General features: G+C 42.2%; 1 protein-coding gene across 9 annotated transcripts in view; it reads right to left on the bottom strand.

The window, feature by feature from the left end:
- HUS1 (HUS1 checkpoint clamp component) overlaps positions 1-27,359 on the bottom strand; it is a 353,679-nt gene that overhangs the window by 69,927 nt on the left and 256,393 nt on the right. For 5 of the 9 annotated variants that reach the window (XM_075827015.1, XM_075827018.1, XM_075827022.1 and 2 more), the window contains 2 exons: positions 20,676-20,750; positions 10,015-10,114 (listed from right to left, as the gene is read on the bottom strand). In XM_075827015.1, coding sequence (XP_075683130.1) covers positions 10,015-10,114; positions 20,676-20,750 — 175 coding nt within the window. Of the gene's footprint in view, positions 1-10,014; positions 10,115-20,675; positions 20,751-22,837; positions 22,865-27,359 lie in introns of all 9 variants that reach the window. The other 4 variants (XM_075827017.1, XM_075827023.1, XM_075827021.1 and 1 more) reach the window with 3 other exon arrangements.

The following is a 27,359-nucleotide window of genomic DNA, read 5'->3' as shown; positions in this document are numbered from 1 at the left end:
GAGGTCTATAACCGTTATTTTCTAGTAGTTGTCGTTTTGACTCATGCACGTATTTATCCTTAGGCCAAATGACAACATTCCCCCCTTTATCAAACGGTTTGTAGACTACATCTTCCCACAATCTAAGCTCTCTCCGCGCATATTGCTCTTCAGGCCAGATATTATCATAGATTTGGCATGACGGTGGATATAGGCTTAAGAGGTTTCCTAGTCCCAAATACCGGGTTATCAGTTTCCTCATGATTGAGATTTTCTGACAAAAATTCCTCCAAATTCCTGATAGTCTCCAACTCTTGCTCAGATATTACATGTACGAGTGACATCACAGTTTGATCTTCTAATAGGTTATTTTGTTCATTTTTAGCAAAAATCTTTTTGTATGTAAGTTTACGCCCAAAGAGGTTTAGATCCTTAATCATTGTGAATTTATTTATTCTGGTTGCCAAGCAGAAATTCAAACCTCTTTTCAATACCTGCGTTTGGGACTAGGAATCATGTTAAGCCTAAATCCACTCTTGACTTGGAATATTTATTGGTTGAGCAGCGCTATTCAGGGTCATACACACACATATATATATATATATATATATATATGACCCTGAATGGCGCTACTCAACCAATAAATATTCCAATTAAATAATAGAAAAGTTTTTAGTGCAATAATGGTAGGGCTACGCGTTTCAACACAGGACATGCGTCTTCATCAGGCCAAGTCACATATATATACATACATATACACACACACACACGCATATCTCTACATACACACATGTAGATGAACACAGCACTCCACACAGCTATATATTAGGCCATTTGCACGTTACTAGAGGATGAATCAGTTCCCCAGCTTAAATACACTACCGTTCAAAAGTTTGGGGTCACCCAGACAATTTTGTGTTTTCCATGAAAACTCACACTTATATTTATCAAATGAGTTGCAAAATGACTAGAAAATGTAGTCAAGACATTAACAAGGTTAGAAATAATGATTTTTATTTGAAATAATAATTTTCTCCTTCAAACTTTGCTTTCGTCAAAGAATGCTCCATTTGCAGCAATTACAGCATTGCAGACCTTTGGCATTCTAGCTGTTAATTTGCTGAGGTAATCGGGAGAAATTTCACCCCATGCTTCCAGAAGCCCCTCCCACAAGTTGGATTGGCTTTATGGGCACTTCTTGCGTACCATACGGTCAAGCTGCTCCCACAACAGCTCTATGGGGTTGAGATCTGGTGACTGCGCTGGCCACTCCATTACAGATAGAATACCAGCTGCCTGCTTCTTCCCTAAATAGTTCTTGCATAATTTGGAGGTGTGCTTTGGGTCATTGTCCTGTTGTAGGATGAAATTGGCTCCAATCAAGAGCTGTCCACAGGGTATGGCATGGCGTTGCAAAATGGAGTGATAGCCTTCCTTATTCAAAATCCCTTTTACCTTGTACAAATCTCCCACTTTACCAGCACAAACCCCAGACCATCATATTACCTCCACCATGCTTGACAGATGGCATCAGGCACTCTTCCAGCATCTTTTCAGTTGTTCTGCTTCTCACAAATGTTCTTCTGTGTGATCCATACACCTCAAACTTCGATTTGTCTGTCCATAACACTTTTTTCCAATCGAACTCTGTCCAATGTCTGTGTGCTTTTGCCCATATTAATCTTTACCTTTTATTAGCCAGTCGCAGATATGGCTTTTTCTTTGCCACTCTGCCCTGAAGGCCAGCATCCCGGAGTCGCCTCTTTACTGTAGACGTTGACACTGGCGTTTTGAGGGTACTATTTAACCCCTTAATGACCAGCCTATTTTAAACCTTAATGACCAAGCCATTTTTTACGTTTTTCCATCGTCGCATTCCAAGAGCTAAAACCTTTTTATTTTTGCGTCGACATAGTATAAGGTCTTGTTTTTTGCGGGACAAGTTGTATTTTTTAATAGCACCATTTTCGGGGACATATTATTTATTGATTAACTTTTATGAACTTTTTTTGGGGGGTAGAAAAAACCCTGAAATTTCGCCATTCTTTTTCACGTCTTAAATCTACGCCGTTTACCGTGTGATATAAATAACACAATAACTTTATTCAGCGGGTTGTTACGTTTGCAACGATACCAAATTTGTATCGTTTTTGTATGTTTTACTACTTTTACACAGTAAAAACGCTTTTATTTCAAACTTATTTGTTTTTGTGTCTCAATATTTGAAGAGCCGTTAAGTTTTCATTTTTTCACCGATGCGGTTGTATGAGGGCTTTTTTTTGCGAGACGACTTGTAGTTTTTATTGGTACCATTTTGGAGTAGATGCGACTTTTTGATCACTTTTTATCACATTTTTTTAAAGTCAGGATTCACAGAAAACAGCAATTTTTCCATAGTTTTTTATCACATTTTTTACGCCGTTCACCGTGCTGGTTAAATAATGTTATAGATTTATAGTGGGGGTCGTTACGGACGCAACGATACCAAATATGTGTAACTTTTTTTACTTTATTTTATTTTTTAATAGTAAAGCATTTTGTAAGGGGAAAAGGTGGGTTTTTCATTTTTTTTTTTCAAATTTTTTTTCAAATTAACTTTATTAAACTTTTTTTTAACTTTTTTACTAGTCCCACTAGGGGACTTTAATATGCGATTTTCCGATCTCTATTATAATACACTGCAATACTTCTGTATTGCAGTGTATTACTGCCTGTCCGTTTAAAACGGACAGGCATCTGCTAGGACATGCCTCCGGCATGATCTAGCAGGCATTCGCTCCAGGCAGACCTGGGGGCCTTTATTAGGCCCCCGGCTGCCATTAGAGACACAGACACTCGGCGATCTTATCGCCGGGTGTCGGTGGGAGAGAGCGGGAGCTCCCTCCCTCTCTCCAAAACCACGCAGATGCGGTGCACGCTATTGTGCACCGCATCTAAGGGGTTAAACGAGTGAGATCGATACTAATATCGATCTCACACGGCAGAGCAGGGACGCCCCCAGCCCTCAGCTACATCTGGCAGCTGAGAGCAGGGAGATTTGACGGCTCCCTGCTCTATTTACTTTATCCTGATGCAGTGCCGTAAAAAGGCATATGCATCAGAATAAAGCCCGTTAGTGGCCGCCGTGAATAGGCGTATTTGCCGTCACTAACTGGTTAATGAAGGTGCCAGTTGAGGACCTGTGAGGCATCTATTTCTCAAACTAGAGACTCTAACGTACTTGTCTTTTTTTTTTAAAACATCATTTTTGATTAACAGTTTTCACATTTTCTTATAAACATTTCACAGAAAGGTTGCGTCATAAATGAACAGCACGCAACGGTCAACAAAATAACATTAAACCAACATAGCATAACATACAATCATGGCATAATTTTCGATCCTCATATCAACTGAAGAAAACATGACTTCCCCTATCCCTGAACACGACTTAGGTCATCAAAGAGTAGCTACTTCCCATCTATCCCCTAACTAGACTGAAGTTGCAAGCCTCCTAAAGTGCCTGCCAGAAGCTGCGTATGATACCACGCTGTGTGTCTGAAAGGCGTAACAATTTCCACCACCTCGGCCGCTGTGCATTGCGATTCTATAAATATTTGCCATTTAGCGAATAACTTCTTGGCTCCAGTTTCTTTCAGTCTTTCCACCTCCATCCGCTCAAGAGTTAATAACGGTTTCAAACTGGACACTATCAGGTCTAGCCCGGCGTGTCAGTTTCCAGCCATTTACCTAGAAGGCATCTCAAGGCCACCAGTGTGTACAAAAGGGGGAGGAGAGCACCCTCTTCCTCCGGCGGTCGCGCCTGATGGAACAGCAGCGCTTGAGGCGTCATTGGAAGTTTCGCCTTCCAATGATCCAAAATATAGTTGTGTACCATCACCCAATAACGTGTAGTATGAGCACAACCCCATACTCCATGCCACAAATTCGTCAGGGGGGTGTGACATTTGGACAACACGTAATGCGATCGGCGAAGGACTGTGAAGGCAAAATATTGAAACCATATATAGCCGTTAGCATTAAATTTAAAATAGGTTTCCCTCCAACTCTCGTTCACGATACTCCTCCGTACCGTCTCCCAACCCCCTAATATGATCTCTCCTATACCTGGATCTTGAGTCCATCGTTCCCAGACTTTGAACATATCCCGTGATTGCGGGCGGACAAAATAATCAAGCGCTCTATACAACCTTGAAATAGTCGCCCGAAGAGTCGTTGGGCCTATGACCTCATCTAAAGTATGAATGGTGGCTTCCTTATTCAAATCCCTGAGCCTAGATGAGCAGAATGAGCGCACTTGAAGAACTTGTCAAAAATTAACATTACCCTCTAAGGGTCTGAGTTTAGCGGTGATTTCCGCCCTAGTTAACCATCTCCTTTCCTCTATATGCATTAGGTCCCCTGCGTTATTAATGCCTGCATCCCCCCCAAGAGGCAAATCTATCCCCATTGTCTACTCCCGGTTGGAATTCCGGGTGTCCACATAACGGCATATGTTTAGAGAGCAGGTGAGGCAGGTCAAATAATTTACGGACCGCTTTCCAGGCTAGGACTGTATCTCTCAGCACAATGGAGGTTTTGAGGCGGCACGGAAGATAAGCAACTCTACAGTGTAACAAGGCTTTCAGGTTCCAGGGTGAGGCATACGCCCCTTCCAGATCGAAGTTGGAATAATGGCTCGTTTCGTGGAGCCAATCCACTACATGACGAAAGAGACATACCACATTATAACCCCTGATATTTGGAAAATTCAGCCCCCCCTCATGCTTGCCCATCATGAGCTTAGTGAGTGCAATTTTGTGAATGAGGAAGCCAGTTTGGAGACATCCACATGTTTCAGTAAGAGCAGGAGTGTTTGAAAGGGATATAGCAGTCTGGGGAAACTAACCATCTTAATTAAGTGGCACCTCCCCAGAAGGGATAACGCCAACTGACACCATCTGGTGAGTTCCGCCTGTATTTTTTTCAATAGCGGTGGGTAATTCAGGCCATACAGGGTTTCAGGTACCTTCCCTATCTTAATGCCTAGATAAGTAATGCAGTGCTTGACCGGAGATATCCCACATCCCAAAGATTGCCAAAAGGTCTTAGGTAACGGTTTGCCCAACTCCAGGAGTTCGCTTTTAGCTATGTTGACTTTGTATCCCGAGCATTGCCCAAAGTCCTGTAAAAAATGAAAGACCGGCAATAAATGTTCTTGAGGATTTGACATAAAAAGTATAACGTCGTCAGCAAACAGGGCTAACTTAACTGCCAGAGACCCCACCTGAATACCTCTGAACACTGCAGACTCCTCCAGAAATCTAGCCATGGGTTCTAGTGCTAGAATAATAGTGGCAACAGGGGACATCCCTGACGGGTCCCTTTATGCAAGTGAAAGGGAGCCGACAGAAATCCTAAGGAATAAACGCGAGCTTGGGGATTATTGTAGACACCCTTCAAGAAGATCCGAAAGGCTCCCTGGACATTCATCTTATCCAGCACCATCCCCAGCCATTCCCACTGTATGTTATCAAAAGCTTTCTCTGCATCTAGCGCCAAGAGTGCTGGCCGGGTACCTGGCTGGGGATCATGCTTGACTGATTCTAGCACCGTCAACACCTTGCGCAGATTAGTCACTGCTGCCCTGCCCTTTACAAAGCCCACTTGGGATTTTCCCACCAATGTGGGTAGATACATAGCCAAACGATTAGCTAAAATTTTGGTGAGTAATTTCTGGTCTTGGTCTATCAATGATATGGGACGATATGACCCTGGGTCAAGAGGATCCTTCCCTCTCTTGGGCAATACCTTTATATGTGCTAGTCGTGCTAATAATTTTCCCGCTTTATTGCCGACACGCATGAGATCTGCATCAAATTGGGACCGATAAATACTTTCTCTTTTATCTAACCACTGATCAAATTGCCGCTTGGCTTCCCTCCAGGTCTCCCCCAGAGACGTTGACGGAGAGTGTAAAAATGCCGTGTATGCACACCGTAACCGCTCGCTCGCCATCTTGTACCCTTCGGTGGTCTTGCATTTAAGATTAGACATGAATTGTATCATTTACCCGCGAATTACCGCTTTAGCCATACGCCAATACAATGACGGGTCCGAACGATGCGACGCATTATCCCCATCAAATTTCGTCCACCATCCCCTTAACTTCTGTAAAAAACCCTCATCCGTTGCCAGGAAGGAGGGGAACCTCCATATAAAATCCAGTCCCCTAGCTACTGTGTCGGCCAGAGTAATGGTAACCGGGGCATGATCCGAAATGATGAGATCCTCGATTGCCACGTCACGTAACCGGCGGGATTAGGCGTCATTCACCAGCAAATAATCAATGCGCGACCACGATTGATGGACATAAAAATAGTGTGTGTATTCCCGAGCATCAGGGTGTAAACTCCTCCAAGCATCTGTAAGGGCAGTGTGTCTTAAAAAGTCTGGCAAGATCCTATCCCTATTTCTATGCAAACTGGCCCCTGCACTCCTATCCTCCCTGGTGGACCTTACAGTATTAAGGTCTCCCCCTAGTACTAATAATTTGGTGCGATCCTGCTGAAGTTGGGCTTTCAAGTGACCAAAAAACCCTGTGTTGGCCGCATTCGGGCAATAAACATTATGGATACTAATAGTTTCCACTGCATGTTCCACCACTAGATGGATCCAACGGCCCTCATCATCACGTTCCTGGGACACCAGCGTAAAAGCAAAATTTTTGTGCAGCAAAATTATAACTCCAGCCTTACCGTCTCTAGCAGCCAAGCCAAAAACTTGACCCACCCAGAACTTTTGTAGATACTTAAATTCTGGCTCGGTAAGGTGAGTTTCCTTTAACAGGGCTACATCTGGGTGTAATCGTTTCATGTGTCGCAAAAGTTTGGTCCTTTTCTGTGGAGATCTAAGCCCCTTAACATTCCATGAAATTATTTTCATGTTATTGGGCAATGCATAAGATGAGCTAAGGCGTCAAAAAGCCGTGATTGGTTCGGGGAGTCGGATCCATCTTTACCTAAAAGCCATGCATAAACATTAAGAACACAGCCAAAACCCGGCCTAGAGAACAAAACTAAACTCCAAATCAAGGCCATCAGACCTTGACCAAAAGAGAAAGAAAAATCGCCTGCGGCAAGGGCCTTCAACCCCCTAGTACCCATTGGCGTAAGAGACTTCACTTTTTTCTGTTGTGCACCAACACGTCCCTCCCTCCCCCCCAGACCTGCGTATATAACACATAGTGACAGAGCTGCACCAGCCCATAACACACCATAAAACCCCTTGCAGCCGGTATACAGTCTTATACCAAAGGACCAACAGCCTAGAATCCGTTCAGATTACAGTATAAACCCTGCTTCACTTCAAGGCTGCCACGCCCAACGACCCAGAGGCCCCTACCGAGTGTTCCCCGAGTATGTGTCCTGCAACAGACATAACTAATCCCGTAGGAGAGAGAGGCCTTGTATAATTCTCGATCGGAGACGCACATAAGGAGAGAGCCTAGAACAGGCCCTAACTCAATCTCAAATCCTTTGAATTGCAAATACAGCAGAATATCAAAATGCATCAAAATGCATACATTTTAACATTGTAACAGTAGATCAGTTGGCGACAGAAAAAATACTGCCTTATAAGACTAAAATTATCTGCAAACTTAGCTGTAAAAGATCGAAACCTGCGATTGATCTACAGCGTCCACAGAACCAACTCATCAGATATAAGGGTCCTGAAAAAACTCCACTCGTCAATCAGGAGACGTAGACCGGGTGCAGTCTCGCGGTCGTCTCTGCGGCTTCGGAGAGTCCCTTCCGTTCCTGGATCGGCCTCCACGGGCTCTTCCGGGTGTGGGCATTAAAGCTTCTGCCCAGGTTCGATCCATATCCAGTCGATTCCGTCCGACTTCTCTTGACTTGCGACGTGGGCTGTGTGCTGGACTGCGTTGCTCCTCGTGCGGCGGGCAATTTCTACAAAATTCTGCAAGTGCGTCCTCCTCTTCCTTCGGTGTGGTAAATATCTTGGTCCGACCACTCTCTTGAAACACCCGTAAGATGGCTGGATATTGCAGGTTAAAACGCACTTTCGCTTGGAACAGCGCAGTACAGATCTTGGTGAAAGAACGCCTGCGTTTCGCGACCTCCGTAGAATAGTCCTCGAAAAGTAGCACTCTCATTCCCATTATCTCCAAAGGTCGAGATCTGCTGCGAAATGCCTTCATAAGTGCCACCTTATCATTGTAATCCAACAGCTTAAAGATGACTTGTCTGGGGCGAAGCGAGCTGCTGCCGTCCGCTGATGGAAGATTTCTGGGGTCCGGTCCCACCCTGTGCGCCCTTTCCACCCGGCAGGGATGCTGAAGACCAAGTGCTGCTGGCAATGTCCTCTCACATAGTCGCTGCAAATCAGAAGGGACCACCGCCTTTTTCAGACCCACAAGTCACAGGTTGCTCCTCCTGGAGCGGTTTTCTAGGTCCTCCACCTTCAACTGCGTTGTAGCAGACAGCACCACTTTAAGTTTGGATTGCAGGCGCTCATTTTCATCCTCCAACAGCGTTATACGCTGTTCTAATTCATCAGTCCTGGAAGTAACTTGTGCCAGATCCGCATGCATGCGGTTGAGAGAAGCTTGCACCGTTTTTTCTAGTGCTTTTTGCAGGTCAGGAGCTATCCGCTTAGCCACTTCATGGGCCAGGGCTATATAATCGACAGGTGCAGGATATGAAGAGCCTATGGGCTCTGCAGGGCTTGAAAAAGGGGACTGAGGCTGCTGCAGCTCATCATCCTGTGTGTATAACGGGGGAGCAGTGGCGGGAAGCGCCGCCATCTTATCTCCCTTCTCCACGGCTGCGGCTGAATCCTCCATGGCTGGCTTATGTGCGCTTCTGAGGAGGTACCGTTCCATACAGGCACCACCAGGTATGCTCCTGTGTGCAGGGCCGGTGTTTGACAGCTGATTTTCGCCGCCGAAGCGACTGTTGCAGGCAAGCAGGCTAGGTGGGAGCAGGAGCTCAGTCACTCGCGTCCTGCATCGCCAGCGCTGGAAGTCCCCTAATGTACTTTTCTTGTTGCTCAGTTGTGCAGCGGGGCCTCGCACTTCTCTTTCTACTCTGGTTAGAGCCTGTTTGTGCTGTCCTCTGAAGGGAGTAGTACACACCGTTGTAGGAAATCTTCTGTTTCTTGGCAATTTCCAGCTTGAGAAAGGTTTGGAAGTCCTGGTGCCGTTATTTTGTCCGATGGTTCTTATGCATTCAAGTTGGGGAACTAATTCATCCTCTGGTAACGTGCACATGGCCTAATATATAGGTACGTGGAGTGCGGTGTTCATCTACAATTTGACTGTGTGTGTGTGTATATATATATATATATATATATATATATATATATATATACACATACACATATATTTATATACACACACACACATATATATATATATACACACACACACACGTACGGGTGTGTGTGTGTGTGTGTGTGTGTGTAAATATATAATATATATATATATATATATATATGTTTCAACGCAAGACATGCGTCTTCATCAGGCCCAAGTCACTTGGCTTGATGAAGAGGCATGTCCTGCGTTGAAACGCGTAGCCCTACGATTATTGCATTAAAACCTTTACTATTATTTCATTGGATTATTTATTGTTTGAGCAGCACAATTCAGGGTCATATATATATATATATATATATATATATATATATACACACACACACACACACACACACATATACAAAAAATTTCACTGTTCTGCATACCCTATCAAGTAAGTGACTTGTTTTTTGGGGGTTTATTCCATTTTTCTTTTTAAAATTAGAACCATATACTGTAATTGTTCTTTAGCGCTGGTGATAAAACCTTTATCGTTTCTTTTTACCCATTTAATATCCCGGAGTAGTTATTGAGGGTACTACTCTCTCACCACTCTGTAGCAAGTTCCACATCTTTAATATATTTTATATCTATGATATTGCAATATACTCCTAATACTCCAAAGATAAAGATGAAAAGCTTTAAATAAAGAAATGAATAAATACAGAACCACCTACCCCAAGGGGGATTTCCTAGATCTCTGAAATGTGTTGAAACAAACACTAGATCAGTCTCAATTTTCAAATTAATTTCTCCATTTCTATTGGCTTCAATGACCTTTAAAATAAAAAATAAATAAATGCATTTTAACCTTTACTGATCTGCAGCTTTTACTATATATTGTAATACCAGACAAAACTATTAGTATCTGTAAGTATCATATCAATCAAGTAAATTCAATATAAGCTTTATATTTTAGAATTCTTTCTGTAATTAAATAGGTTATCAGGAACTTATAAGAATAGGCAGAAGGGCAGGGGATGGTATAAAGTAATAATCTATCATATACCCCCCCCCCCTGAACTGCCTCCGTTCCAGTGCTGAGGTCCCGTACTTTGCTGCTTAAAGCCCGGAAGCTACTGCAGCGCCACATAACGTTTATCGGTCAAGTATTGCTGCCGCCAATCGCTGGCCTCAGTGGTCACGTGTGGTTTATGTCAGCATAACCACCGTTCTGTTCAGGCCTGCACATGACCACTGCTGGAACTTCCAGGACCAGAGTGACAGCAAACTAAGCCTCAGCGCTGGAGCAGGGGGGCATTTCAGGGGTGAGAAAATAATAGATTATTACTTTATACCATCCCCATGCCATGCTGATGATTTTTAGAAGTTTGGGATACCCCCTTTAAGATTATTTAACATTTTGAATGACACACATTGTACCGCTGACTTGGATCTTTAGGCTATTATGCCTAATAGGGGCGGTTATTAAAAAGCTTATCAGGGTTTACTGGATCCAGTTCATCTCACAATAAAAAAATCTTGGTATTGACATCACTGGTAAAAATATTTCATGCACTTACAAGGGAATTAAGCTAAACAGACTTAGAAAAAAAATAATTCCGCCATGGACCGCTTTAACACCAAGTTCCAGCTATTCACAGCTTTGATCATTACCTGCAGATTAGCTGCATGGTAACGTAAGCTGAAAAGGAGGTCTGAAGTAGTTTTTATTGAGTACAAAGAGAAGAAATAAAACATTTTACATGAAACAGTCAGTTTTTTGTCGTTTTTATTCACGACATTACATAAGCAATTGAACAATTAAATACCCATACGGACTCGTATCGGGTTTATAATCAGTACAGAATATCAAAACAAAATACAAAATAAGATGGAGGAAGAAGGCTCAGAATGTCATGACTAGGAAAGTAGGATGGGGAAGGAAGGGAGGGAAGAGAAGATGATGTCTTGTGTTTCAAAGTCAGGCACCATAGATATATGGAATGAAAGTAAGTTTCACAAAATAATGATCTAATTGTGTAAATGTGGTGTCTGAAGACCAGTATTAAAATCTGTTGAGGACTGAATGCAACGTGCCCAAGTGTATCACATATTAGGGGGGGGGGGACCTTTAAAAATAGATCATCCGAGGAGACCATATCTGTAGAAATTAAGCTCTTGTTCTCCGTTCCCAATGAACAAACTCTTCTAGCCTATATAATTCTTGTACCTTCAGTTCCCATTGTTCTAAAGATGGAGGTATATTCGGCTTCCAATGTGATGGGATTAATATTTTCACTGTTGTGATTAGAATTGTAGCAAAATCATTCCTTCTAGGTGTAAAGGAATCAGAAGGCAGCCACAAAAGCATAGTCTGGGGTGACAAAGGGATCTCAGAAGAGAAAATTGTATTAATCGTATCAATTACCTTTTTCCAAAACCCTTGAAACCAGGGGCATTGCCACCAAATGTGAAACAGAGAGCTGCTTTCAAGATCACATCTACAACACACTTCTGGTATATCTAGTTGATCAAAATGTAAAAGGGTAATGGGTAATGGGTAAAGGGTAATGGGTGCTGAACCTCAAGGGCTCTGGACCATGGATCCCATTAGACAAAGCCATACAATGTCCCCAGGAATCTTCCAAAGGAAAAGAGGCAGCAGACCAATGTATAATTCGAAAAACTGTTTATTCACCGTGTGTAGGCGACATTTCACCTTTTCATAAAAAGTATTCTCAAGCAACGAATACATCTGCATACACCATTAAAATAGTGCGTCAGTGATTGGTCAAACAATACAAGTTATAAGATTTCATTAACAGAAAAACAGGTACAGATCATAATAAATAGTGTTAATAGGAACATCAATAGATCAATAAATCCATAAAAATAATCCAGTGATAAAGTGCAATTATTAAGACATCAAATCTTGAGACAATATGCATACAGGACTCAAACTACTCTAATTAGTCATATACTTTACAAGTAACAGCTGGCACTCACCTCCGAGGGGATGTAAACACAGACACCTGTATAACATAGTGTGTATGATGAGCAAAGAAATAACTTAGCGTTGTGGAAAATGAACTGCGCATGCGCACGAGCGTCATCCAATCCAGTGATAGAGACTCAACCTGACGATGCAAAGTTAATAACCCAGCGTTGAGAGTTAATCTGTGCATGCGCAAGATCGTCATCCTATCCAGCAATAGACGCTCAACCCCATAACTAGTCGCAGGACTAAAGGGGTCTACTCACACCTGCGTATCAAGTGCCTCCGAGGCTAGAGGCACCATCTTACTAAAGGGAATCATTGATTCAAGGCAGGATACTGCAATAGAATACATATACAAGCGCTAGCGCGCACTATATTGAGGTTATGTGGGAAAGGGTGTTTGAGCTTACTACAAGTCTCAGAAATAGGCATCCACATCAATGGTTCTAAATTTGGCCAGGGGGAAAGAACAATTTATGTAGATCCACCCAGGAAAATCACATCAAAAGGGAAGAGAATAAAAAAACGCTCATCTCAATTGTGGAGAACCATAGGGCTCATGTAACCACTTAAATGTATAAAGGGTATAAACCAAAGCTTCCAACAATAGAATTGCAATAACACAAATGCAGTATCCAAAGATTCCTAGGAACGTTATATGGCTATGTAACCAGACAGGTGTTTTGTACCAACGCGACAGAAGCTTGTAGGAATTTTCAATTAATTTAATACAGTGAGAAAAGCCATGCAAGTTTTTCAAAATAGTAATTTCTTTTACATCAGTTAACGTTATTTGCAGATCCGTTTCCCACTTGGACAGGAAATCCAATTTGTCATCCTTCCCTAAGGCCAGAAGGTATTCATATGTATTGGCAAGGACCCCTTTTTGTGTCACCGAACAATTCACTGGACGTTCAAACTGTGTCAAGGTTAGTGAGATGGAGTATTTGGCCAAGTACCTGTCGCATACATTCTGGAAATCTTGCATTTGTATCAAATCTTTTAAAATAATTTTTCCGTTTTCCTGAATAAGAAAGGTGCGGAAACCTGTGCATCAGTATCAAAGAACGCAGAGATTGTCATATTGTTAAGGTGACTCCAAAAGGTGGATTGAGGAGTTCTCTTGAGGTCAACCAGAAAAGGTAAAAGGCTTAAAAGGTAAAAGTGGATAGTTCTTAGAAAGGAGAGGGTGGGTATTATTGACATCTTGTCAAACTCTCACAGGGCCATTGCAAGATGTGGGTGCAGGGGAAAGTCTGTGAAAAAAGCCTCAATCCCCACATATAGAATATATACGATAACAAGAAAAGATCCATCACCAAATCAGTATATTATAATATGATTTCCATCCTTCAAATGGTTTGCTTTGTAATTGGTTGAACTTGATGGACGTGTCTTTTTTCAGCCGTACTAACTATGTAACTATGTAACGAAAACCCAGACCCCCAGATTTTTTTTGGAGTGAGCAACCAATATTTTAGCCAAGGCAGTGTGTTGTTCCAGAGGAACCCAGAAAACAATTTTCTAACTTTGTCAAAAAATTTCCTAGGTAACCATAGGGGGAAGTGTCTGAAGCAAATACAGTAATATAGGTGTTATAAAAGTCTTGAGAAGGATTTTACTGCCCATCTAAGACATGAACAGTATTTTGAGGTCTTTGTTTCTGGATAGATGTGAGCAAAGGCAAATAATTACAATAGTATAACTGGGAATAGTCTTTTGTAAGCTGTATACCTAGATATGTTAAACATTTATCCGACCATTTAAACGGTGAGTTAGCTTTGATGGAATTGATGAGTGTGTTAGGAGTGGAAATATTTAATACTTCGGACTTTCCAAAGTTAACTTTGAGGTTTGATACGAACCCAAAGGATTTAAACAAACCTATAAGTTGCGGTATAGAAGTTACTGGATTAGTGGTCAATATTAACAGATAGTCTGCAAAAGCAGTTGTGGTATGCATGAAAGATCTAGCCCTGCACATGAGGATTTTGCCTAATCTTTTGGATTAAGGATTCCATTACAAGTATAAATAGAGAGGGTGATAAGGGACACCCTTAGCGAGTACTGTAGCAAATATTGAAGGATCTAGAGGGGGTCCCATTAACCCTAATCTTGGCACTAGGGTTCTTATATAATGAAAATATAGCCTGAATGTATGACTGTGGGATACCAAATTTCTGTAGTGTAGCTTTTAAATAGGCCCATCTAACTCTATGTAATGGCTTCTCAGCATCTGTGCCTAGAAGGCCCAAAGGGATCTGATGAGTCCCAGCATACTCAATTAATCTAATGACTCTGCAAGTATTGTCTTTACCTTGTCCATTCTTCATGAAACCGGCTCTTTGCCTATTATCATGGGGAGTAAAGGACATAACCAATATACAGAAATAATATACTATGAAAATATATATAAGTGAGAACCAACAAAGGAGCAATTGTTAATGTAATGTACTATGGGCATAAACATAACTCACTGAGCCCAAAAGACAGAAACTTATCAAAGTGCATATAATATACTCAGCGAAGATGAGAATTCAGGCTACAAAGAGGCACAAAACTGCAACCAAGATGAAACCTGAAATTCTCAGGTTGGGTCTGATTCTTGATGCCTGAGGGAGGAGTTCTTTCCTCTTGGGGATCCATGTCTGGAGAAAATGTTCCAGGAATCTGAAACCTGCACAGTGGGGATCATCGTGACAGGAGCCAAGGGGAGCCAGGAAGCGATATCCATCGGTAGTAATCCAAGTAAATCCCATGCAGTGTGAAGATACTCAGGTTTCCGTATTACAATTTATAATTTTTCGAAATTGGCAAACCGAAAGGGTACAGCAACCGAAAGGGAATGTTTTCAGCTCTCAATGCATCCAATAATGGCTTTAGGGTGCATTGATTAGCAAGAGTTGAGGCTGCCAAATACTGGCAAAATAGCACAGAGGTACCTTCATACTTGAATCCATCCGATTCTCTAGCAGATTTTTTTTTTCCTTTATCAAAGATTTTTATTTTGAAAATACAAAAAATATAACAGCATACACATTGTTTCATAAATTTGCAAACTTTGCACGCAGTGCAATATAATAACTTCAATATCGCATAAAATTTACAGAAACATAGAAACAGCAGTAGGAGGTAGCCTCCCAATCAGCAAGTATAAGCTAAGTAAGAAATGCAATGAGAATAACAGTACCATAAGTGCAGCAAAATTAGTGCAATATTTAGGGAAACCAGTCCCCACATTTGGATAAGAGTTGTCACATATAGGTGCACATTATACTTTAGACTAACACAGACACAAGACAACAAAGGGAAACACATACGGACATAGCACATAAAAGTTGGCATATAGGTGTTTCAAAAGAGGACATCCAGCCAGAGAGGTGGATCAGTACCACCCCTGAATCTGGACTACACTGCCCAAGTGAGGACAAAGAGCTCAGATTTACCCCGATCAGCGGACATCAACTCCTCCATCCTCATAATCCCGTTCACCTCCGTTACCCATTCCTTCAAAGAAGGCACAGTACTGGACTTCAAATGACGAGGGATCACTGTTCTCGCTGCAGTCAAAAAATGCCGAAAGACACCCTTTTTGAAGTGTGGGAGTGATCCAGTAACCATGGAAAGTAAGCCAATGGAGGCTGAAGTCTGGACCTCAGTATGAAACAGTTTGTTACCAAGATCAACAAATTTTCCCCAAAAGGGACGGAGCTTGAGACAGTCCCACCAAATGTGCAACATAGTTCCAGGAGCCTCCCCACACCTCCAACACTCATCAGATACATTAGGAAATATCCTATGCAGCAAAGCAGGACAGCGGTACCATCTGGTGAGTATCTTATAATTTTTTTCCTGAGCGAAACACGAGGTCGGTAACTTGTGCGCCAGGAAGAAAGATGTGCCCCACTCTTCAGCAGAATGTCGAGTCCCAAATTCCTCGTCCCATGCTGTAGTGAATGTCAACTGAGAGTAATCGTATTTAGGCAGAAGGATCCCGTGTAAGTAGGACAACACATGAGAGGGGGCAGCAGTCAACAACAAATAGTGCTCCAGAGGAGTCTTATCCTGCAGCAATACAAGGCAATCGCCCATGGAGGAAAGATAGGAGCGCAACTGAAAATAGGACCACCATATTGAACGTCTCCCCGGGCAGGCCTCCGAGACAACAGTCTGTGACAAAATTTCACCCTCGGGTGTAAGAGTCTTAGCAAAAAATAACCACCATCCTGTCTCTCCCAACAGAGGAATTTGTCCACACCCACCGCCGGAGGGAAGGAAGGGTCATCAAAAAGAGGAGTCAGAGTACCTGGACGGTGAACAAGGTCCATCGTAGCAACGATCCGCTCCCAGACTACAAGAAACTGACGTGTGAGGGAAGGCAGAGAAGAGGAAGGTCGCTGGAGAACAGACAACCAAGGCAGAGACGACAGTGCTAGGGGAGACACAGCCTTCTCAATGCACACCCATTGCTTACCCGCATCTGAGCGGAACCAGTCTACCAATCGCATGAGAACCGCAGCTTGGTGATAGCGTTTAAAGTCCGGCAAACCCGCACCCCCCTCCACTTTTGGCCGACTAAGGACAGCAAAACGGATACGAGGCTTAAAGGAGCCCCATACAAATTTGGTTATGGCCCTATGCAAGGTTTGGAAGAAAGTTGTTGGTACTATGATAGGGACGGTCTGGAATATGTATAGGAATTTGGGCAGAATGTCCATTTTAACCACGTTAATGCACCCAAACCACGATATGCGGTTCCCGCCATACGACATTAGGTCCTTCAAGGTACGCTGCAGAATGGGTGTGTAATTCAAAGCGAGCAAATCCGACTGTTGTCTGGGGATATGCACCCCCAAATATTTTAGAGATTTAGATTGCCACTTAAACTGGAAGACCCGAGCGAGATGAGTGGCTAGAACAGTATCAAGAGATATATTCAATGCCTCCGATTTAGAATAGTTTACTTTAAAATTACTCAAATGACCAAATCGCTCAAATTCCCCCGTCAAAGATGGCAAGGAAATCATGAGATTCGGAATGTACACAAGGAGATCATCAGCATAAAGCATAAAGCAATTTGTGATGGTGTGCGCCTACACTTAGGCCATTGATATTAGGGTTGTTCCGCAGTGCCACGGCTAGATGTTCCATGACCAAAACATAGAGTAGAGGTGAGAGTGTGCACCCCTGCCTCGTTCCATTAGTAATAGACAAAGAGTCAGATAACAAACCATTAACTCGAACACGGGCCGTAGGCCCATGATATAATGCCATAATCCTATCCACCATAGTGGCGCCAAGGCCAACCTGTGTCAGGACACTGCGGAGAAACACCCAATGTACCCTGTCAAAAGCTTTTTCGGCATCGACCGAGAGTAAACACATCGGTATCTTACGGGTTTGGCAGTATGAAGTTAAAAGAAGGGTCTTATTAGTGTTATCCCGCGCTTCTCTACCACGTACATCTCTAGCAGATTTTAAGATCACTGCAGCGTCCACATAGCTGATTAAGCAACATGTAACGTCCTTGGGAGGGTCAGTAGGGCATGGTTTAGCCCTCAGGGCCCGGTGAATTCTCTCAATCCGAATCAGAGCGGCTAGGTCTCCACCCAAAAGAGAGATAAAAATCTCTTGTGCTACTTTAAGTAGAGCTTCATGTGCTTTGGATTCTGTGGGCCACAAATCGTAACATTTTTGCTTGTAATAAAGCCATATTAATGTGATCGTGTTGTGCTACAAAAGTCTCATGTACCACGGCTCCAAATTTAGCAACTTCTGTGTGTGCAGTTTCCAGCATATCAACCCTGTCCCCCAATATGGTGGATCTCAGCTTTTATGTCCGCCAAGTCTTTAGCTATGGGGCCCAAGGCTTTGAAGAGGACTCTGCTGATAAAACCCCTAGAAACAGGGGCATAAGCAGGCTCACCCTCTGCATCAGAGCGGGCTACTGTGCTTCCAGCATCAGTCTTCCTCTGCAGCGTGGCAGCCCGCCGCCATTTTAGAAACTCACGCTGGAGAGGCGTCAAGATCCTCCTCAAAAATTTATCCAGATCTGCCTGTTTTTTCTTGGATTTTGGGGTACCAGCATACTCCTTCTTTCTGTCCTTTGTGTTTTTCACCATTTTGGAGTGTCACATCCCGCTATTAGCTCGGGTCTAGTCAGTCTGCGAGAGAAGCTCCGGCTCAAGCTGCCTTCACAGCACGCTGTCAACCTCTGCCCCCTCCTCTCCGTCTTATTAGTGACTCAGGCTGCTGCTCTGTCTCAACCTCATACTTTACACTGCAGCTGTGTGTGTTCAGATTGGCTGCTGTGTATTAGCACCAGCTCACCAGTAAGAAGCTAGGATACAATGAGTATAAATTACAAGCAACTAATCCAGTGAGAAAAAGATTATCAGCTACTTGCCACGCATATACTGAGCCATATAATGTTCCCCATTAACCACTTCCTGCGTAGAAGCGTTACCCACCTTCGTGACCAGGAACATTAAAGTATTAGCCATGTGCCAATTTAAAAGCAAATTGTTGTTCCATTACTCCTCCAAGCTACATGTATTTGGTCTTGTTTTTTCTTTTTAGAACATATTGGGCTCGCATATTGTGTTAAAAAAATTATATACTTTACTTTTTAAAACATAAGGATGGAAAACAAAAAGGGGGAAAAAATGAATTTAGATGATGTTTTTTGACACCTTGTGCAGGCCACTGGGGGAAAACATTACTGAACACATTTTCCAACTTCTGCCGTCTTCATCGATACCGAATGTGTGTGCATTTCTTACACGCATTCCCCGGTTCCTACTTAGTGATCCACACATGGATATAATATTTTATAATATTTTTAATATATGCTATTTTTAGTGGGATTTACAACAAGCCGTCTGGCAATATATTCACATTTTTAAAATTAATTAAATTTGCAGCCACGTGGTTCTGTGATAAACCAGTGAGCTTTATACTGTTCTGTGTGTTTGTCACATCTTAAGATGGTTATACCTGTCCTCATCTTCCCCTTGTAAAATCATTCTTCTAATCGATTTTGGGAACCAAGTCCCTGAGCAAGTGCAATCCAGTAATTCTTGTAAACTGATAAATCTCTAAATCCCTGTACTAGTGCATCTAAGTGATTTTGCTCAGGGGAACAAAGTCCCTGAGAATGCACAATTCAGTCACCCCTTTTTAACTTACAAAACTTTCTAATTGACGTATGAATTACAATTGTATATTGTGCTGGTTAACCAAGTCCCTGAGAATTTCTATTTATAGTTTTCTAAGTCCTCCTGCGCAGTTATACTACTTTCAGAACTTTAACGTGCGAGCGCATCTGACACATATGTGCGCATGCGCAGGCGCCTTTTCCCCATTGGTAGTGGCTTACTACTTTTCATTGGCTGATGGATACGCCATCAATCTAGAAAGAGGAGTGTCTCGCTACACGGATGCCTATTGGCTTTGGTCTACCACATATCCTCACCTACGTCATCCATAAGGTTATGTGCACACGCAGTGGTTTCAGACGTGATTCGGGCCGTTTACGCCTCGAATTACGCCTGAAAAAACGGCACCATTACACCTCCAAACATCTGCCCATTGATTGCAATGGGATTTACAGTGTTCTGTTCCCACGAGGCTTAATTATACGTGTAGTTTTCAAAATACGGCGCATAAAATGATGCCGCGTCAAACTAAGTGCAGGTCATTTCTTTTGGACGTTTTTGGAAGCGTTTTTCATTGACTCCATTGAAAAACAACTTCGAAAACGGCCGCAAAAAAAGCCGCAAAAAACGTGAGTTGCTACAAAAACGTCTGAAAATCAGGGAGCGGTTTTCGCTTGAAAACAGCTCCGTATTTTCAGACGTTTTTTGCTAAGCGTGTGAACATACCCTAGGTCTTAAAAGGGGGATTTCTCGTGAGAACGCCGTCATTAGCCTCAATATCCCTGAAGACGCTGCTGGTCTTTTGATTTTAGATGATGCAATTTTAGACAGTTAGGGGAAACAGACAGATACCTTCATTAGTCAGTTATTTCTATATACTACCGCTAATGAACAGTAGCCACTTCCCTGCCAATGCTCCTCCTATGGCTACTACCACACAGATATTTAGCCATAGTACTGAGTGCCCATGCTGTTTGACTGCATCGAAGTTTTATCCTTATATGTGGTTCGTCTTTATGCAGCACGTGAATGAGATTTGTAAAATCTCATCTACATGTCCTGTATTGTAATCCACTGTGTACATAACCTGCAGAAAAATCGCCACATGTAAAATTAAGCTAAGGCTGGAACTACATTGTGATTTTGGCCGCGACAAAAGGTCACCCATATTGTATCCAAATCTGTATTCGAAAAAGTCTTAAACATAAAAGTCACAAATGAAAAGTAAAAAGGCACTTACTATAAAATTGCTTACATTTTTCATTCTTTCCAAGACGCTCCTCATAGTTTTTATTGCCGGCAAGTATATGCTTACCTGCAAAAACAGGTACAAACTCAAAATCAATAAGTAAAATAAAACACATCCTAGTAAAAAATCTTTTAAGTTGTAGGTCATAGGTCCCCAAGCAATTTTACTTTGAGAGCCACATTTAAATATAACAGGTAATCATGAGCCACTACGTAACTCATCAGAACTCCCACAAGGCACTGTTCTCGGACACCAGCAAAATTCTAGATTTTGAGGTATGTAAGACTGTGGAAGGCTTTATTCACCAATGCATCCACTCCATTTGTTACCCAATGCTGCTTATTACAGAAAGACACAAAGAGATTGACTAAGCAAAAGTGCCAGAATTGTCACAAATTCTGTGAAAAGAAAGAAAGCGACATACGTATGACATTTATTATGCAGAAAAAGGGGCGTGGCTAAGATACATTGTAACATACGCTTTATTTATTACAGCGGTTTGCACTTTTTTTACGTTCGGATATGGCAGCCATGAGGTGTCGTGTCTTATTTGTCTGGTGAGCTTTGCCACATTCATCATATTGTAAATAGATGCACTGTAATGAGAAATCTACCCAATATTACTTTGTAAACTATCATGAAGTATGGACTATATATCAGAGCTGTAATATTCACCCTTTACGTTATATTCAAATAACATACTTGAATACGGTATTCACCTACTGATTTCAGTCTTGATATAAATAATACAGTGGTCTGTACAGACAGTTCTATATTACTTGTTACAGCTACGCAAGTCATACTATACTTTGGAAACTATTAAAAGGAAAAAATCGTAATTGTAAATAAAACAATTTGGCTCCACACTGCGGAGCCCACCAATATGACCCAACTCTGGCAGTGTGTTGAACTATATACATATATTCTTTGCTTTATTATAATTTATCCAAGTGTTCAAACAAAAATAAATAAAAACGTGTTGCCTAATAAATGCTTGCTACGGTATATCAGTTCTTCTTAAGTTTTTTTTCCTCATGTTGCTCTACACCTTTATGCTAGTAATGTTATAGTGTCATATATTTTCGAAAGTTTGTTTGAAGCCCGATTTTTCATTGGTTTAAAATCAGGGGATAGCTATTTTTTTATTGGACACGCGTTCCCCAGGTAACGGATTGCACTGACAGGCTCCGCCCCTACTGTTGTGGCAGCCCATAATTGGCTGCAACGTACATCATTCGATGACTTCTGGGACCTGCAGTAAGGACTAATCCCTATCACTGGTAATTTATAATCAAGCACCGCAGTAATATCGCATGCAGATCACACAGCGATGTCCGTGACATCTGTATAACGTGTTCTTATATAAAACACAGCTGCCGCAGAACCTCTTATTCACATGTACAGAACTGTAGCTGTCCCATTCATACGTCGCAAAATCGCGGCAAAACGCCACGACCGCTACGTCTGAATAATCCCGTCAGAGATGAGACCCTCATGATTTTTAGCTACAAAAAAAAAACCGCATTGAATTTGTACCAGACACCTCTGTTCCCAGACTGTCCTCCATCATTGTTTGCAGCCGCCTCAGCTCCATCCTGCAGCCGCATTTCCTGCGTGCCAAATGTGTCACGTGACGTCCCGTTTCCCGCGCTGTCGCGTCCTCACTGGTGGTGAGTGACCACCGCCTCAGTTTTGGGGTCACATTATGTGTGAAATTTGAGGTACAGCAGGGGCTCCGCGTCTCCCTCCACTGCCGGTGAATGTCATATCACTGCAGGACGCGTTCTGGACGGTGAATCCCGGAGGAAAGGATTACTAGGGGAGTAGTGGTTACCCCAAATGCAGTAGTCCTCTATGTATCCTCTCACTGAGGGCATGCTGAGGTTTGTAGTACCTCCTCAGGTGCAGAGCTGCTCATCTATTAAATAGACACGTCGTCTGTATCGTGTGAAACTACAACTCCCAGCATGTGGCCGCACCACCCGTAGAGACCAGAAATAGTGACAGGACTGCAAAAACTCATTTTATTAAGAATGAAAAAAAAAAAACTATATATATATATATATATATATATATATATATATATATGGTGATGACGTCTATAACATAAGTGAAATATAGAATAACTGGTATATAATATATACATAAAATACCTGCAACTGGTGTATAACGATACATAACTGGAATATAAAAAAACATAATATAATGAATATAAAACATAATAAATATAACTGGAATATAAAACATCTATTATATATTTTCAAAATTTTATTTGAAGCCCAATTTTTCATTGGTTTAAAATGGATTATGTAATCTGTAAGCCATAACAACCAATCAGATCGCTGCTTGGATATTTAATACCTGCTTTGGAAATTATAAAAGCTTACCTGATTGGCTGCTGGTAGGGATGTAACAACCAGAGTGATGTCACACTGCTGCTGCTGACATCATAATCTGCCTCCCGGTACATTATTCAGAGACCAGACACACATCTAATACACCTCCTGCTGCCACCAGACTCCACATCCAGGAGAGGGGACACAATATTCCTCACAAGACCGTACTCCATCTCCTGCTACAAAGAGAAGCCATCTCTGCTGTGTTTTCCTGGGACATGATCAGAACTACTTCCTACATCTAACATGGGAGACATCACAGTCCTTCTACTATACTGGATAAAGGTTAATATAGATAGGCAGGTTGTGTATTTTTGCCAACAACCCCATTTTGTGGGAGACGGTCCAGCAAGCCGGGTTAGGAAAGGTGGTGTTTATGCAAATTTGTGTTTTCAGGCAGAAAGGGGGAGAGTCATCAATGCTTTGCTACTATGGATTTGGGTTGATTGGTAATGATAAATAGTACGGGGGAGGGGTATGAGTGAGATTATAACCTATTTGTTCATCCTCACACTAACGCTCTGTGCAGTAATGGGACGTCTCTGTAATGGAAATGTCTCTAGATTTATTATGGACACAATCCATTATAACGTTCATTTTTATATCCATGTTACAGACAATTCTTTTGGTTATTGATATAAATTAGACTTTCAATGTTAGTGTTTACTGAAAATTACAATGTTATATATGTCTCATAATGAGAGCCACTGTAGTTTATATGAGAATGTGTTGTGCTGGTTACTATGGTGATAGCAGCCATCTTGTGCCTTATATGAGAACAATGTGTTGTGCTGGTTGCAATGGCAGACATCTTGGAACTTATGGGAGAAGATTCAACCTCATTTAACACAACTGTCTAATAGAAAAACTGGATTTGTTGACCATAGCAACCACAGTGCAGCTTTCATAATTCCAGCGCAGTGGGAAAAAAATAAAAGCTGAGCTTTGATTGGTTGCTATGGGCCAAAGGATATATTTTTCTATTAACAGGTTCCCGACCGCTGGCTGTATATATACGGCCAGCGGTCAGGGTCTCTGAAGTCCGCCGTATAGACTAATTACGGCGGCACTTCAGAGACTGTGCACGTGCGATCGCGTGCACACAGCTCTATGCCCTGGCTGTTGCTAACAGCCAATGGCACTGGGCAGAATGTCAGGGGCCAATCTTTTGGCCCCTGAACATGTGATCGCTGTGACAACCAATCACAGCGATCACATGCATTTCTGCATATAAAACAGTGTAAACGCGATCGCGTGCACACAGCCCTGTGCCCACACGGTTACCAACAGCTCTGGGTACTGGGAAGAGTATCAGGGACCAATCTGATGGTCCCTGAACATGTGGTCGCTGTGACCACATTTGTTTTATTTTGACTTTTCTGGCAGTAAATCTCCTGCCTCTTTTCTTCTCCTCAAACATTGTTTCAGTTTGAGGAGAAGAAGAGACTCGAGAGAATTGCTGCCAGAAGATTACAGTGAAAAAAAAATACAGTTACACTCATAAAACATTCTATGTATAGATAGATTTCTATCTATCTATACAATCTATCTATCCATCTATCTTTTTTTCTATCTATCTACCTTTCTTTTATTCTATTAGAATAGGCAGGTAGGGAGTATATAATTATATATATATCCACATATATATAATATATATAGCAATAGCGGTTTATTTTTTTGTTAGCGGTAGTGTAGATATATATACCAGTTAGTTTGTCTGTTTTATAAAAGAAAAAAAGAAAATAATTTGTTTAGTTAGTGTTAGTTACGTTATGGCGAGGAAGTTGTTTAGCGCCGAGGAGGCATACGCCATGCTGTGGTCTGAGTCGGAGACCGCATCAGAGATGGCGTCCGAGATGGAACCTGTTTTAGGTAGTGACGATGACAGCGTCACTTCAGGTTCATCTTCAGGGAACGTTGTCCCTGATGCAGTTGAAGCGCAGGGCCAAGTAGCACTGTAGTACGGGACAGCCTGGTCCCTCCAGTCCAGGCTCTTGTATGGGCACCTGCCCCATCTTTTGGGCCTAGAATCCACAGATTTACTTCCACTCCTGGCATAACCGTGGACAATACTAATTTTGTCCAAATGGATTACTTCCATTTATTTATAACGGACGACATCCTAAATCAGATTGTCCACAAAACAAATTTATATGCCACTCAATATATAAGGCAGAAACCTTCATCCACCCATGCCAGAGATTGGACGCCCACCAATTTGCAGGAATTAAAAAAAATTTTGGGGCTCACCCTAAATATGGGTATTGTCAAAAAGCCCTCCATTAGGTCTTACTGGTCAACAAGACCCGCCCAAGCCACCCCAGTATATTCTGCAGTAATGCCCAGGTCTCGTTAAGAGACAATAATGAGGTTCCTCCACTTCAATGACAACGCACAGGCCCCCCCCCCAAGTACCGATGCAAATCGGGATCGGTTGTTCAAAATAAGACCGCTAATAAATTCCCTGAATAATTTATTTCTGCAACTCTACACCCCTGAGCAGAATGTAAGTGTGGACGAATCCCTCCTCAACTTTCATGGCAGACTTAGCTTTCGCCAATATCTACCTTCCAAAAGGGCAAGATATGGCGTTAAGCTCTACAAATTGTGTGAAAGCGGGTCAGGATATACCACCACCTTCAGGATTTATGAAGGGCGGGACCGCACAATAAATGTTCCTGGATGCCCCCCTGATCTTTCCACCAGCAGTAAGATCGTGTGGGAGATAATGCAGCCTCTGCTTCACAAGGGGTACCACTTGTACTGCGACAATTTTTATTTCAGTGTGTCCCTGTTTAGGCATTTGCATGCTGCAAGGACTGGGGCATGTGGTACCATGCACAAAAACCGAATTGGTTTTCCACAGCAATTAGTGGGGAAGCGCATGGCAAAGGGGGACTCCTGTGCTTATGCATCTGAGGAATTGCTGGCGGTCAAGTTCAGGGATCGCAAAGATGTGTATATGCTAAGCACGATTCATACCGCAGGAACAGTGGCAGTGAGGGAAAGGGGGGCATCATCGGACAAGCACAAACCAGTGAGCGTGTCCGAATATAACAAGTACATGGGGGGGGGGGTGGATTTAAGCGACCAGGTTTTACAGCCCTATTTAGTAAAACGCAAAACTAAAACCCGGTACAAAAAAGTGGCCATTTATTTGTTACAGGTGGCAATCCACAATTCATTTGTGCTCTACAAAAAAAACAGAGGCAGAGACACATACCTGGATTTCCAGGAAAAAAATATTGAAGGCCTCATTTTTGATGTTCAGGACACCCGAGAATGCCCCCAGTCTGAGGATGTCACGCGACTGACTGAAAGACACTTCATCAGTCGGATTCCCCCAACACCAACCAGAAGCAACCCCCAGAAAAAGTGCCGCGTCTGCAGAAAAGACGGGCACCGCAAAGATTCCCGATATTTCTGTCCTTCATGTCCCTCACAACCAGGCCTGTGCATTGAGCCATGTTTTAAAAAATAACACTGTTCTGAATTATTAGATTTTAGTTAATTTGTTGAAAATATATTTGCCCTACATTAACTTTTTTATTTTTCCCCTGATTTTACTCCAAGGGTGAGGGAGGATGTCATGTTTGATGTTTTCTAAAGTTCATCTGCTGGATAGCACCATTTGCATAAACCTGCAATTTCTTATTTTAGAAAACCCCAAAAAATAAATTCCCATTATACCCCTAGATGAATATTTTGGGATTTCTGCTTCAAGAGCAGATATTTTGGAAGTGTTATAGAAACTCTGTTGAGTTTTGTAAAACCAGCTTTGAAAAAAAGCGATTTGTGAAATAAGCCTCTTTTATCGTCCGCCCTCCTACATCTCTATGTGATAATAAGGCCCACATATTTGGTATCCCCATGCACAGAAGTGGCAGAATGTGAAAGGAGATGAATTTTGGCCGTGGCCTATACGGTGTGTGAAAAATGCTGGTATAAGCTAAAAAATTTTATTTTGATCCATCTTATTAAAGAAACTTTCAGAAGAAAACTGGACTGTCTAAAAATATGATAAACCCCTTGAAGAAAACCTTGTGGGGTCTACTTGCGTGAATGAAGTAATTTATGGGGTGATTCTAATCTTTCAGCAGCATTAGGCCCCCCAGAAAACAGTATGCGGCTATAAAGTCAAGTGAAGAATTCCTGGACTGAAAAGGCCAAAAAGCCTCCTTTTTATGCCAAGCCCTGGCACATGCCCGCACAGTGAATAAGGCACACATATTTGGTATCCCCATGCACGGGAGAAGTGGAAGAATGTGAAAGGAGATGA

The sequence above is a fragment of the Rhinoderma darwinii genome, chromosome 5, assembly GCF_050947455.1.
Source record: "Rhinoderma darwinii isolate aRhiDar2 chromosome 5, aRhiDar2.hap1, whole genome shotgun sequence".
Classification (NCBI taxonomy): domain Eukaryota; kingdom Metazoa; phylum Chordata; class Amphibia; order Anura; family Rhinodermatidae; genus Rhinoderma; species Rhinoderma darwinii.
This window is presented reverse-complemented; position numbering and strand designations above follow the sequence as displayed.